The following is a 16142-nucleotide window of genomic DNA, read 5'->3' on the forward strand; positions in this document are numbered from 1 at the left end:
CCAAAATGGCTTGGGCCGGCCCTGCTGCAGTGACTCTCAACAATGTAGTCAGATAAATAAAGACGTGTCTTGATTTTCTCATGGCCATTTCAAGGAAACCTTCCCTGTCAACATGTCTGTTGAGATCTGGGCCTTGTCCATGCACTTTCAAATATTTGTTCACACCACCATCCAGTTGCTGATGTATGCTGGTCAAAGTTAACTTGACATGTCAGATAGAACCATCTGGGACTCCTCCATAGATTTTTTTTTAATTTTTTTTTTTAAACAGAGAACCCTTTCAAGAAGTATTTGGCAGATGATTGATCTCTTTCCCCCCCAAACCGGTCAAAGCAGAAGGCTGTCCCCATTGAGCCTGGATCTGCTCGACCTTCCTGCCTGTTAAAGGAAGGTTTTCATCGCCGCTGTTGCAGGATGTGCTTGCTCATGGGACACTGATTATCTGGACCACTTTTGCTGAGGAAACAAGCACGCAACTTCAAGCCAGGCAAGATTGATTCTAGTCTGATCTCATGAATCTAGCTAACTTGCAAGGTGAGCTCCGGGTGGTTTGCTAACAAGAAGATCATCAATCCATTCCACATTTAACTGCTTTTCTTTTATGTAGCTAAGACGAAAGGCTCCTTCTCATTTTTAAAAATTTTTTATTGGCTGACAAAAGCATTGTGCCACACTGTCACCCCAACTTGAATGGAATGTAGATCTGCTTGCACATATGTCGAACGACCCAACAGGAGTTCAGTTGTGGTATGAAGGTAACCGTGAACTCTGGAATGCTGGAGTATAGTATGTAGCAGCCTTTATGGATCTCTAATCCAGCGCTTTAATTTATCCCTTTGTCTTCTCCACAGGGTGTTTTCTTTGTCTCGTTATCTGGATGGGTTTTTTTTCCTCCCTTTTTTTGTCTGTCATTTTCACTATAAATCAGCCCGATTCAGTAGCAGGTGAAAGTATCGCTGAAGCACAAAAACAGACTCTCTAGTGTTTCCCCTGTATGTGTTTTTATGTCGGTCTCAAGGGTTTTTCCTCTTCTCTCACTCTTCGTGTGTCTATCTTTCCTCACCCTAGCATAGCAACACCTGCAGAAGACACACAACTGTCATTCCAAGCGGCCGTTGCTGATGTAAGTGGGGGGAAATCAAAGGTTATCATCTGTCAGTGAACATATTAAGAGCCATCTCATTTCCTGCTCTTTGTAGCACTTCCATATGCAAGACTGGCTTCCTTTCAATTAGGCTTCATGAATACAGACACATCCCAATGGCTGAGCCTCGGAATGAAATTTTTCTTGTATCCCGTTTATGAATTACAACATAAATACATCCCTCTATTCATAAGACAGCAAAAACTGTGTAATACTTTCAAAGAAAACCCTGTATGCCACAATAATCCAATCTCAAGCACATGAGGTTCAATTATAGCATTTTTTTCCCCCCTTTTAATTTTTAATTTAAAGGCATTTCAGAATAAAAGGCTAAAAGCTTAATGGAAAGAATTTAGTATCGCACCACCTAGTTTCATCAACAGTCATATTCAACATCTACTGCTGCTTGGAAGATTTCTTTGTTTTCAATCATAAATTGACTAATGCCTTCTGCCTGCTGGGCTCATACATCACGGTAGGGCCAATGTGTCTGTGTTTAACTAATAGGCTGCATCCTCAAGCAGCCATGGATGGCATGGGTTATGACAAACTGCATCAACAAGACATTCATTACCCTCAACATCCTAGCAACCGAATCACTATTACAGCGATCCACGAGTGAGCATCCAGCCCCGTACTAGTATTCCTCGCACACCATGCTGCCAATGCATAAATTAGCCTTCTTTTGTCACATCGGGGGGCTGAGAATTAGCTCATTTTGGTGCGCACGTGATGAGACAGGGTGCCAGATGACTGCAAAACTTCTTGAATCAAATCAATGAGAGGTCATTTTCACTCTACTGTAATTTTGTGCTTTTTTTTTGTGCGTGTGTCCTGGGATACGTAGGGTAAGGCTTTCCACATGTATGCTTGTATGCATGCATCCATGGAGATATCTGTCTTGACTGACAAATGCACTCAGCCTGTGCTGTACCAGGACTCTGCTCCTGCACTGTGTCCTCCCCACAGTCATTAGATCACCATTAATCTCTCATCTGCCATTAAAACAACAGCCAGTAAGCTGGTCGGAACAATAGAGCGGCCCTTCCTCCAGCCCCCTTGACACATACTAGCAATGCGTTTGAATTAGGCTCTCGGGGGTCACCGATTAGACCCATATAATTCATCCAGATGGCTGAGTTCACAAAGAGGTTACGTGTTACCCCCCGATATAGGAAACATACATTCTCCATCTCCACAAGTATATAGGGTATAGGTTAGCTTGAACACGGAGAGTGGTGTTTTTCTTGTCAACAATTTCGTTACAAAAAGTGAAAAGCGACAATAACTTGATCTTACAAACAACTGCAGTAGAGGCTTGACACAGTGTACTTCTCTTTATTACAGAGCTCAAAAATCATTCAAACCACATCAGTGAGTGTGATTTTTGAGTTTGATTTTTGATACTCATTAAATGAAATATAGTTTCCGTAATAATGTTAAAATATGAATTCAAATACACTGATTCTTCATCCTTCTGGAATTCTTCAGTTATCAATGCCCTAATTCAAAAATGTCACTGTCTGTCTCACTCTTATTGAAAATTTGATTAATTCAGTCCTCAGTCTTTCACTGGCTGTCCCGCTGCAGTGCATGCACATTGTTGTAAGCGGACAGCAGTGTGTAGTTTTGGGTAGAATGGGAAAATTTGGTTCATGATGATGCATTCGGGTCCGGCTGGAGCACGAGATCTTTCTGTGTGGAGTCTCCATGTTCTCCCTGTTCCTGTGTGGGTTCTCTCTGGTACTCCAGCTTCCTCCCACAGTCCAAAGACATCAAGAGGGGACGAGGCTGATTGATACTCTAAATTGACTGTAGGTGTGACTGTGAGTGTGAATGGTTGTCTGTCTCTATGTGTTGGCCCTGCGATGGACTGGTGACCTCTCCAGGGTGAACCCTGCCTCTCACCTAAAGGCTGCTGGGATAGGCTCCAGCCCCCCCCCCCCCGACCCTTAACAGGATAAGTGCTAGAAAACGAAGGGACGGATGGAAAGTTTTGATGCATTCCCATGCTAATGAAAGCAAACTTGCAGTCTCCAGTGTTTTATTCCAGTTTCAACTCAAAAAAGAGGTAGAATTTAAGTGAAACTGACTATATACTCACTGCCAGTAAGAAATTAGCATAGCTTCTGATTGCTTGAGGCACTCTGTATACCCATAATTATGGGACGGTAAAAAAAAAAAAAAACCCACTTGAACTGAAGCAGGAAATAAAGAATAGGAAATGTAGGGGCTATGATTTAACAAATAATGAGTTATTCTACTGTGTTCTTTCAATAAGGAAGTGGGATAAACTTTATTTTTACTGCTGGAATCTGAGTTTTTTTGTTGTTGTTTTTTTTTTAAAAGGAGGCAGCCTTAATAAATGCTGTCTCTCTATGATCTTTGTTATTCACACTTCCAGAGATTTGGTTTAAGGCCAAAAGAGGGAACTCTAGATGCAGGGGCATAATTAGCAAAACATGCTAAAGCTTGGAAAGTGAAAACATTTTATTGGAGAGTGGAAAAATAAAAGATTTATGTGCATAAAATTAAATTGCTCCCTTTTTTTTTTTTTTTTTTTTACAGCAGCAGCCTAAAGTGTGAACTTAACATTTTTTCCTCCACCCGACAAACCTTTGATTTCTTTCATTTTAAAGTGATGCGTGTTTATGCTCACTGGAAGCACCTACGCCATTAGCATTATTCATAACAGGAAGCTTCTTCCTTTGGTGAAGAAGAAAAACGACCTCACATGGCGCTAACTGGAAGCTGGCGAGAAGAGCTCCGCTTGCAATGAAAAATACCTTCAGCCAAGCGTGGTTGGTTATTTAAGTGAAAGACACACTGAATCAATCCCCCCCCCCCCCCCCCATTTGACCCGCTTCAATCAAGACCTTCACTCCGCTGCCTCAGACTGTGAATAAAGTCAAAGTTTAGTATTTTCCTGAGTGAATGGCTAATCACATACCAATTTATCATTCGTCAGACGATAAGTGACTGAGCTCAAGTACTTTTCAAAATGAATCATTGATTGACAGATGAAATCAGATCAATGCTTCTCAAAATCGGCCACACTCCTACATTACAAGAGCGTGAAGCATGAATGATGAAAGCAGGCAGCTGGATGCATTCACATAAACTGTTTCTGAAGAAAAGAAAAGGATTCTCAGCTTGATAGAGAGAAACTGAAACACAGCTGTTCAATTCATCCACGAGTCACATTGGACGTTTATTCTAAATTTGAAGACTTTCCCCCAAAGGAATTCCTGACGTATCGAGTTAACGAGAGTGGGGCGTTAACTGCGTTTCCATTACCCCTAGAATTGCGCAAAACCTAAATATCACCAAAAAAAAAAAAAAAAACGGGTAATGGAAACGCCAAAATTTTGAAAAACCTCTCAAATATCGCTCAAAGTTTTTATACTCTCATGAGGGGGGTTTTCAGACGTGTCTGTATCGAAGAATATCGAACATGTGCAGTGGAAACACTTCTTTCGCATTTACACGTCAAGACGTAGGGAGTTACGTTCAGTCCCTTACTCATGTCCGATCCCATACATACAGACCCCGCCTTTGAACTATCACTCGCTGCCTTCGTCTTTTGATGAGAACAGCGGCAACAGCAGAGGTGGCAACCGAAACAGCTGCTCAAAATTGCAAAAAGTTTTGCACGTCCTCCATCCTCCTCAAAGGGGAGTCTCGCGGGATGAGATTTTTCGTGAATCCCGGCTTATGCGCTAAACACCATTCAACGGAAACACCTGCAAATCGCAGTTGTACTTTGTCGAAATTTTTGAAATATCGCTTTTATTTTGTGAAAAACTATAACGGAGAGGCGGCTAGGGTGACACACAAATGAGCAAACTTGCATTTAGAAAGGCGGATTTTACTTTCTTTTTTTCTCTTTTTTTCAACCTACACTGTACTTGATCCACCGAAATCTTTTCGGTTCATCCTTGAATACCAGTGGTAGTTGAAAGTAAACCTGAACAAATTACCTCAAGGCATTCCTGAGATATCGCGTCAACGGGAATGGGGCAGATGGACAGAAGGATAACCTGAAAAAAATAATACCAGCCGACGGCTCAAAGGCGCTGAAGCGCGACAGATTTAATGAAACAGAAAATATACTTCCTCAAACGAACAACACCAGACTGAGTGCTTGTACCATCCGCTGTCCTGAGGGCATTTTCCATACCAACACATGGCTTATAGTTACACCCCACACTTAATGTGATCATACCCTCAACTATGCAGATGGTTTAGTGTTATTCTATCTGTAACTGGACTCGATACTCGACTGAGTGGCCCTAATGACTTCTTAACCCAACTTTGTTAAATGGAAATTCAACACCAGTGTCCTGCCGTAACCTAATCTCCCTTTGGACCACCTGGACCCGGGACCCTCCCTGTGGGTTCAAAATGCACTTGACAATGCGACTGTGCATTTTAGCCAACAGCTTTATCAAGACACATACCGTTTGCAGAATTGTGCTGCTTTGAAAACATACAGAGCAGATGTCACCTCATAGCAACCGGCGATGTAAGGTGACAATCCAGAATGAATGAAAATAAATGCAACATATAACCCTCCCCTCCCCCTCCGAATGATTGTACATGATGGAGAAATTCTTGGCAAAAAGAGAGAAGAGCAGGCGAAAAAAAAGTGAAAGATTTCTTTTTAAAGCATAATTGTCATTTGGTCTCCAATGAGAATCTCTGCCAAAGAGCTCATCCAAAGATCTGACTGAGAGAGATTTTATGGTAATGTGAGGGATGTCGGAGGTTTTATGTCTCGGATCTGTTTCTCCCCTGCAATGCCAAAATATTGAGGGGAATTCTTGCGTGTGCATGCAGGCACTTTGGTAGGTGCGTGGAGCCTACATCACATCCATAGCAGCTCCAGATTGTTTGTTGTAACATCTGTCTAACCTGACAAAACATTGCCTCCAGCGTATGGCCATAAGGTTTATTATTGGGTTATTCTGGCATGAGGTTGGATTCAAACAATATAACACACACGCACGCACGAGATTGGATGAAATTACCATCACCCACACACACTGTATACACTTGTGCATCTTGAATGACAGGCTGTCTCCGTGGCCTCCATTGCAGTCATTCTCTTTGAGGGGTCTTTCCAACACACACAGCAAATCTGTGACACCTCAGAAGGCGGGGTTTCCCCAAACTGTATTAATGAGTGTGATAGATTGAGACAAACAGTCAGAAAGACAGAAAGAGTCAGTGGAATGGAACAGACTTGAAAACAGGAGATAGCTGATGGAAGGAGGAGGAGAGAGAGATTTTTGGGGGGAATAAAAGATGTAAAAAGGATTTAAAAAGACCTCATCTTTTGTCTCTTGTTCTTTCCTCTCCCACTTATGACTGTACCATTCACTTTTCTTTCCTTCCAGTACCGTCCCTCATTCAACTCTCCTCTCTTCCCCCTTCTCTCTCCTGCCTCCTATCATCTTGGCCAGGCCACTAATCAGCAAGAGGCTGATAACAACTGATAAATCCTCTTGTTGACCGCTGAAAACTTGAATGGCATTTTTACGGAGTTGTAAAGAAAAGAAAAGAAAAGAAAGGAAAACATGCTGATGAATGAATGTGTGATCTGTCCATTAGAGTGTGCAATTATGCATATCTACCTCATAACGTTGCACATGTGTGCATCTGTCATGTGTGCTGTTGCATCTTTTGCTTTGTCTGGAGGGAAGGATGGGGGAGCACTCTCCCCACAGAAAGGGCTTTCATTCTGTCCTTATCAGAGCCAACGCAGGGGGAGATTGTTGGCTGGTGGAGCGAAACGGCGTTTGTTGCCCCCCCCCCGCTTTCATTCTGGACCTGTCTTGTCCTGACTTTTTGACCCCCCCCCCCCCGCCCCACACCCCTCCAACACACACCGACACACGGAGCCACGAAGTCAGATCAGCTATGAGTCTTAAAGCACGCACGCACCACAGCACCAGCATGTTTCCATATTAGCCTGACACTGAATGATCAACCCTTTCCGGTTTCTGCCTTTGGACATCCACCAGAAGACGCGCTACCCACAGTGCCAGTGACCAGGCCATATGCACCTCTAAATCATGTGGCATTACGATCATACTGTGTGCCAAAAAAGCATACATAACGATGACGGAAGACCCCAGATGATCTGCAGCAGAGTTCATTTGCATAACACTAGATAGACAAAATGAAGGGTTCCAAAATGTCTGTTGCCAATCAATCAATAACATTTTGAGATCAGAAAGCCCTCACTGCAATAGAAAACTGAAGTTTCTTCATAGTCAATTCAGAACTCCCATCTAAACCAGATGCAGCGTGTGTGTGAGTATGTTTGAGAGAGCCAGGAAGAGACTTGTCAAACGGGATTACACTCACAGGTGAAAAGGTCAAACTCACTGACCCACACAGATAGCCAGACAACTTAGACTGAATAATGTAAGGGGAAAAAAAATGGAAAAGGTCAGTTCATTCAATAGTTTCTACAAATCCCTTCAGAGAGGAAATGGTAAGAAAAGCTGTGAGTTCTGAACCGGTGTTCTCTGATAAATGGGCTGTTGGTGAATCACCTCCCTTCATCCACTGTTGATAATCTGTAGCACGTTTTATTGCTCAAACCTATCAGTCAGAGTAGAGATCTGGAAGTGGGAGATTATAGTCATCATTCCTGGCTGCTTCATGCATGCTTACAGTAGGATCACAAGAATATTTCTCTGTTGTTGTGTGATAACTGCAGAAAACGGATCCATGATTTTTGCTTTTACGCTTCATTTTCTTCGAAGCATGCCCTTTCACTGGCTACGAAAACAGTAAACCTGATGCAACTGATAACGCTGACTTATTTCACATCCATATCCGGATGAAGTTGGGGTCCGAGGTGGCCATATGGAGGTGACGGCTGTGTGGGTCTGACCACAGCTTCCCCTGCACTCAGTGGACAGTAGAGGGGTTTCTGTCTAGACCCCGTCATGCTGTTTAACAGGCTGGACATGTGGCAAAGCATCTGTCTCTGGAGGAAAGAGCTGCAGCGATTGGCCTAGTTCTCCACCTACACAAACCCATACATGCACATCCATATATGCATGATAGGGGAGAAGCACAAAGCAAAAAAAGTGCACTGACAATACTTCGGTCAAGGGGTTTGTAGAAGTTCCTTTGACAATATTCCTTCTGTATTCCATTTCAAATCCTTAGCCATCATGCCCCTATGTCAGTGTTTCTCTATGAAATTCCACTGGAGATCATCTCCGTCACGTTGGTTGTGGTGCATGTCATGTGTTTCTTTGGGACTAATTAAAAAAATCAGAGCGTAAGGGTGAGTTGGTAACACTCACCAGAATACCGCAAAGATCGCCATATTCATGTCTAGCTCTGACTAGGACCTTATTTAGGTTAAGGTCGTAAGGAAATGCAGCTTACGTGGCTGTGTCTCATTTAGAGTTGTGTCTCAAATGTTTTGATATAAAATTTATTCTCGTCCATGTGAATGTACCCAGCAAAGGCTGTTTACACTTTGTCTCCATCATGGAATCTACACCCCAATTTGTTCTCAATGAAGTATACTTCATATAATATTAAAATGTTTGCCAGCCCGGGCGATTGGCCATTTAATAGAGATACACAACAGGTACGAGGTAGAATAAATGTCTGTTTCACAACTGACCATGGTTTGTATTTTGTAACGTAACAATGCAGATTTTGGTGCAATTATAGGACAAAACACCTGTCCGCTGAGACTCTTGAGGGCCAGAGGCTTTGGGACAATTTAACACAGCCACAAGCAAATCACACAGAACAGCAATCGCTGCAGCCAGACTGGAGCCCTGCAGTCACACACGTGTGCAGATATAGGTGCACCAAAAAAAAAAAAAAAAAAAAAAATCACAAATGAAACTTTGAATGTAAATGGCCTGATGGGAGTCATAAATCTCTCAGTGGCCGCTGGGCAATGAGGTCGGGCAACCAGCAGTCTCGGTGAAATTGTGCAGCTGTGAGAACAGAGATAGCCGCTGCGGTGCGCAGAGACGACGGCGGGCCTGCAGGCTGAAAACCAAATTGACATCTAAAATGCTCTGTTACTTTTTTGCAAATGAAAGGTGCTGAGAGTGTATTTCAAACACGTCAGTATAGATATCTTTTTTTTTTTGTGGTAGAAATTCCATTGCTTCAACCACAAAAAAAACCCATTTTATCATAATAAGTCACCCTAAAGGCCTGGTAACGCCATAGTAGCAAAGTATGTTGTTGTAGAATGACATTGTGACCATTCGCAGAGTTGCTGTTGATCTAACTGCAGTCCGTCAATAGCTCCCTCAACGGCCTCCTATTTTCTCTCCATTAAGCCATTTACTCCCCTCTGGTACTTTGCTTACAGTATCTTACATGTAATCCAATAAAAGATTTTTAATACCGCCAGTTTCCTGTTGGCTCAGTCTCTAATAACACAATAAATTCACACACTTTACCCAAACATATATTTGGACCATTGACTCCTGCCTCATAACCATTTGTAAGTCAGTATATACAGAGATGGGGTTTGAATAAAATCAATGCAGCGGTTAATAATGTACTGCTTGTTGTTGTCACAGTTCTCTGTTCTCCCAAAGGTCAGCGCTATCAATGTGGCTCACTGTGGATAGATTTGCGGGTCAAAGGTCATCAACATTAAAAAAAAAAAAAATTCACATGCTTGACCACACAAGATGAAGTAAACCATGAATTAATGTTAAGTGTTTTGTTTTGTTTTTTTTAAGATATTGGACAGTGAAATAAATGCCTATAAACTCAAGCAGCTCTTTAAAGTAGAAGTACAATCGTCAGAATCCGAGCTGACAATGCAGTGGTACTGTGATACATGTTTTTAAGAGTTTTCACTTTGCTGTACTAGAGCTATAGGGACAAAAACGAGGGTAGTTTCTCCAAATCACTGGTGTAGTGCCACCAGTTTGTACACCATTTTAGCTCCTGTACATCATCAGCATCCTTCCTATCATAGAAAGAGCAGGTGGTTTCCAACAGTGCGGCGCAGTTGGAAGAACAACAGTACAAAAACACATCTGGGACCATGTAAATGCCTAAGTACTCTGGAAAAAGAGGAGAAACAGATTGCTTAGAGAGGGGACAACTCGAGAGAGACGGAATAATGAAGGTTAGGGAAGGAGAAAGTAGGAAAAATGAAGGAGAAAAAATAATCTGGAATGATATAAGAAGAAAGGAACAGGGGGATTGTTGAGGAGTCTCACCGGATTTACAGAATCCTCTCAGCCTTGAGTTTCAGGACAAAGTCACACTGACACACTTATTGCCGGGTGAGCTCTCTTTCTGTCTGTCTGTCTTCTTTTCTTTTTTTTGTCCACTTTCTCTCAAAGTGGTAATGAGAGCTGTTGGTGTCCGCAGGCTGTCACAGAGTGTTTAATAGCAAGCGGCTGTGCTCGCACAAACATACATGTACACACACACGCGCGCACACACACACATATACAGTATATGTTGGGCCTCGACAAAGCCTGAACATCTACAGTGTGTTCCAGAAATAGGATGAAGCCATAAGCTTTATGATAGCACTGCTGTTATGTCATGTTTGGTGTCACAGAATTGAACATTTTTAGAGATCTCATATCGTATTCCATCAAAAAAACAACAACAACAACCTGACGACGCTCATCAGTTCAAGCACAATATGAGTCACCTCATACTAATTTGGATTCATAGCCCTGTTGACAAGCTGTGCTAGCACCGTCAGTGTCAAGGCTAACAATATAAATGTTAATGCTAGCTCTGGCAATTGGTCTTCAGCTGATGCCTCGCAGCCACTGACAGTTTCTACTGCTCCCGTGTTTGTGGGTTGAGGTCGTGTTAACATTTATCCAGGATTGAGCAAGTTTAGCAACATATCGGGTACTTAAGTGCGTTCATTTGTTCCGACCCAGGAGAAACAAGACTCCGGTGTCTAGTTTATACATGAGAAGTGAGGTCCAATCACAGGAAGGGAAGGGTGAGTCTTCACAAAAGACAACAATACAATACAAAAAAAAAAAACCCTACTTTTTTAATGGAGGATACCACAGATTAATTTGCCAGCAGTGGCCGCCTATAGCTTCCTCTAATTGACACGGCTAATTTTTCTTGCACTCCACCCAGGCAATCAACACACCCCGCATGTATGCATGGGGACATTTAGTCTGGGAGAGTAATACATCGGAGACGGCAGCGCTGTGAGTTTAGGTTCATAAAAGTTGCATCTAGCAGGTGGTAATCTTGTACGTCTTATTATTTTAGAGTCTCACCGATTTGTCATAACAACAAACAACTGTCTTTTTGCCCAGTTTTATCAGTACCACAATTTAAGATATTTATCATTACTTTGGAGAAGCATTCAGCTGAACCGCTAATTCTCATGTTGCCGTATCCAGTTTCCCTGCTGTCTGTAACGGCGTAAGATACTAAATAATGAATGAACCCTCGCTGCTGCTGGTCAGGCATTCGACTGCATTGTACACACAGAGTGAACCAAGTTTCTCTCATCCAGTGCCACACAAACTCACTGTTGCTCTAGAAAATATGCAACTGTAGTGTTTTTTTTCTTTTCTTCTTCCATATCAGTTCCCATTGACATCTGCTAAACTCAACTCTATTTACATCCATCCATTCTTCTTTTCAAATCAACCCATTCCAGCCAAGCATGGTACAATATAACATGTTAACATTGACCTAATTTCGCACCACATAATAAAGATAAAATTCATCCCATAAACAGATGCTATGAAATATGGTGCCCAGGTAACGACGAACGAAAATAAGACCTGCACTTCCTGGCTTCCTATCAGAAATTCTACCAAAGGTCAGCGAACTCATTCCATACATCAGAGGAAACAGAAAGCATCAAAGTTGCTGCATGGCAGCCCCAAGATGAAAAACCACCATATCAGGTCAGAATTCACAAAAAACGAGTCCATTTCTGATAAACAACGGAGCAGAAGACTGCAGAACACAACTGTGGGTTATTCTTTGAACTGCTTTGCTTCCAGACAGTCGTAGGCAGAAGAGATGTGATGAATTCCCCTGGAGCCAGCGCAGGAAGAAGAGCTGAACTTGTTCTCACATCTCCTGCTACAGAGGAGAAATAACTAGCTGCTCTCACTTTGATGGAGAGAGAAAAACTCTCTCTCTCACACACACACTCTCTCTCTCACACACACACATGCTTTCTCTCTGCCTAGCTGCTTGGAGGTAACTCATTTATTTATATATTTCTCTCTCCAATTTTTCTGGTTCGTTTTCTGTCTGTTACTTACTGCGCTACTGTGGTCATCTCTTATTCCATCACTGCTTATTAGATGGTAGTCAAACTCTCAAGATGTCAAATCTTTCTCAACATCAGCTCATCATCACCTCTCACTTACCTGTGCAATTTCATACAGCAGTTTGTAGTGTTCCTCCCGTTTCTGCAAGGTGCACAAATTGCAGCCCATTCTAGTTGTCAGGGAAACAGTGCAGGGTGCCCGCTGGCGTGTGGGTGCTGTCTGTCGGTGTGTGTGAGAGCTTCCCCGGGGGTGTAACACACTCCTTATACTCAACTCCCCCACACCTCTTTCTCATCCGTGTATCCTCTGAGATCCCTTCTGTTGCTCCGAGCACAAAACATACACACACACGTCAAGTCACTGTTTAGTAGAGGTAGTTCCTTCAGTGTGTGTGTGTGTGTGCGTATGTAGGGAGTGTATCAGGGGTAAGATGAGCACCTGGGTTCTCTTTCCCTCTTGCCTATCACTCCTTTCCCTGAATCTCACTTGCATGCCTCTCCACTCCACCACCTCCTCTGTCAGTGTGAGCACACACTCGTGCGTTCACACACTTTTGGCTCAGGCAGACACACCTCCTCCTGTGGCAGGCTGCCTACACATGCTTGCTCTGACTCTGCTTCATGAATAGACACCATTCTCATTGGCTGTTAAAGGAAAGGGGGCTGGAAGAGGAGGGTGGGGACTGGTCTTATCTTGGCCAGATTCAGTATCAAACAATCAGTGTTGTTGTGTACAGGCAAAGGGAAAGACAGGTGTGTGTCTCTGTGTGTGTATGTGTGTGTCCGTGAGATATTGCTCGGAAATCCATCTTTATTTGTAAACTACTGGGATTTGTTAGTTGCTTGCAACACAAAAATCAAAATAGTTTACATTTCAATACATAAAATTCAGTACAAAACTGTCTTCCCTGCTGTTAATCAAGTCACTGAGAGGGCCATTTGTCAGTGCACCCATTTGACAACTGGATTTGCCATGGAAATCAATTTAATTTGTATACAATCAGATAGCCTTTCGCTCTCAGAACAATGGATGGATGAGTGGCGTTTAGAGGCTTCCATAGATTTACAGTCAGAGAGCAATAGTCACCAAACAGATGCTCCCTCTCTGTGCCGGCAGTTAGACAAGGGCACTGGACTGTGCTGACACACAGGAAGAAACACAGACTAATATTGATTGGCCTCAAATTAGCTGGCCTCCTTCCTTACGGGGGGTGTGAGGGATGCAGAGGGAAAGAGAAAGTGAAGGAAAGAGGAGGACAGAAAAGGATGAAAGACTCATGATGGTTAAGAGGTTGAGATAAACTGAAACAGAAAGAGGGTAATACAACACTTCCGCAGCAGAATTCAATGCAACCCGTTTTTGCAAGGTTTAGTGTTACAATGGACATCTCAGTGCTGAAAAACATACAGTCGTGCAAGTAGAGTCCTAAAACCCCAAAACGAGTTGGCACTCTGTTTTTTTTTTTTAAGGGTTTTCGGTTAATTAAGGTCTGAAGTTAACATAAGCTTAAGATATTTTCATGTTAGTGAACGCCCCACTTGTTCATTTCGATTTGTATCGTCTTAAAAAAAGACAAAAGGTTGCTAAGTGGCTAAATGCAACTGAGCGTCCTCACACTGTAGATGCACAAGTCATGTATATGCCGCGATGTTCGTTGATAGCTCCTTCAATTTCTCGTTCTGCTGATTGCTTCTCAACTCCATTCATTAAAAAAAAGCCGTGTTCATTCGTGAAGATTATTTGACAAAGCCAAAACTTTGAGTTTTCGCTGCAGCACTCAACTGCGTGTCCTGTACACCCAACTGGAACTCCAGTTTATTCTCACACAGACGCGAGTGCGGATCGTCACAGAATATAATTTATTTTTACAATGACATGGCAACTGGTTGAAGGGAAACCTGGAGTTCCCGGCTGAGCAGCGTCTGCGTGACGAATAGTTGTCATCGCTGAGAGTGTAAGGGGACAGCACAGATGTGTCATCCCCCTTATCAACAGTCATGCAGGTACAAGGACCGTAGTGGTTCAGTCGAGGGTGTCGGAGCAGATCCAGATACAGCCCCCAAGATAACACTTAACCCTTTTTCTAGGACCATTCTTGTTCCTTTCAGATGAGGTCACCGCTGTTTCTGACGACCTCGAAAGGTGACATGTCGGGGGTGACATCACCTACTAATTACTCAAGGGTTCTTCGCTTCCGTAGGTTATTCACTACTGCTTGTTTTTCCCTTCTTTCAGTGTCAGCACTCTTTCCAACTGCTGATTTTGACAATATGGGATTAACAATATGACTAAAATCTGGTTTATCCGCAACTGTGACAAATTTAAGCTCAGATTTGCTGACACACACACTCACACACACACACACACACACACACACACATACACACACACACACACACACATCCTTTTCCTATATCTTTGTGAGGACCTTCAATGACCCTAACCCTGACCCTGACCCTAACCATAATCAAATTTAACCCCGATCCTAAAACCAGGTCTTGACCTTCAAACTGCTCCTTGAAGTTGAGGACGGCCAAAATTTCTTCATTTTACAAGAATGTATCTTGCACGCCTTTCTTCCCAACATAGCAAGTATGATTGAAAACACACACACACACACACACACACACACACACGCGCACACACACACACACACACACAGAAGTGTGTTATAGTTTGGTGTGTCCAGCAAAACCAGATACACCGCTATTGAAAGCTTGACATTTTCCACTCTGCTTTCCACTCAAGGGAACATAAAATCAAAGATGAATGGCGTTTCTATGAAAGGTGACATCATTATTGTGGTCATTTATGGCCTATCACCATCCTTTTTATTGGTCATATCACCCGCTTTCTATCATCTCTTCAATTTCTCACCTCCATTTGATCGTCCTGGTCTATTGCCTTTGCGCGCCAGGCATGAGACACTGGACAGATGTTCTCATTCAAAATTAAAGACTCGTATAACTTTTAACAAATGTGGGATTTTATCAACAGAAACTGAATAAGTAATATTGCAGACTTTATTATACATGTGATGTTTAAGAACCGGATGGACAAGATGGTGGCAGTCTTAATTATACAGCAGGTTGAGTTGGGTTCAAACAGCCTTACTGGTCATTTAATATTTTATGTTAATGTTCGTCAGTGTGATCTTCCTGTCAGTCAAATGTTAACCAAAATTGCTTGCCGCAGGGAGAAAGAGTTGCACTTCAAAGGAAGTCTGAAACACCACATTTACATAATGTCTTACATGACTGCAATTTAAAGAAAAATGTTCCCCTTTGCACGTTGAAACTCGTTAGCTTGAAACCGCTGAATATCGATCTAGGTGTAAACATTTATGAAGACCGTTCTCAGGTGTAGCTAGGAATTACAGCTGCATGTTCTTCACCGAGATGTTCAAAGGCCACAGTATCCTTGACGACAGACGGAGCAGCAGTGCGTCATGGGTAGAAAACAGACCTAATCAGACACAACGATCACGCATTCAGTCTTGTGCTTGGAGACCTGCATTGCAGCATACCAACAGCAAAATAAGTTTCCAGTGCAAACTTTTTCTCTCTCTCTCTCTCTCTCTCTCTCTCTCTCTCTCTCTTTTTGAAGTGCATCACGTCTCAGACACGATGGACGTCTTAGCGGGCTGAAAACTCTTCCACTATTCATAAATGTTATAATCATCTGAGTTTGTCCTTCATGCA

The 16142-nt window shown here is 42.7% G+C and overlaps 1 protein-coding gene across 2 annotated transcripts in view; it reads right to left on the reverse strand.

The window, feature by feature from the left end:
* The window catches only part of pdzrn4 (PDZ domain containing ring finger 4), a 37984-nt gene extending 25035 nt beyond the window's left edge, over positions 1 to 12949 (reverse strand). The window contains exons 1-2 of one of the 2 annotated variants that reach the window (XM_086202477.1): positions 12880 to 12949; positions 12541 to 12759 (exon numbers count right to left, since the gene is read on the reverse strand). In XM_086202477.1, the coding sequence (XP_086058603.1) occupies positions 12541 to 12609 (69 nt within the window). In that variant the 5' untranslated portion in view covers positions 12610 to 12759; positions 12880 to 12949. Of the gene's footprint in view, positions 1 to 12540 lie in introns of both variants that reach the window. The other variant, XM_086202476.1, reaches the window with a different exon arrangement.
* Positions 12950 to 16142: the final 3193 nt, after the last annotated feature.

This window comes from Aulostomus chinensis, chromosome 4 (assembly GCF_037954235.1).
Source record: "Aulostomus chinensis isolate RoL2024-O1b breed Wild chromosome 4, RoL_Achi_v1.0, whole genome shotgun sequence".
Lineage (NCBI taxonomy): Eukaryota > Metazoa > Chordata > Actinopteri > Syngnathiformes > Aulostomidae > Aulostomus > Aulostomus chinensis.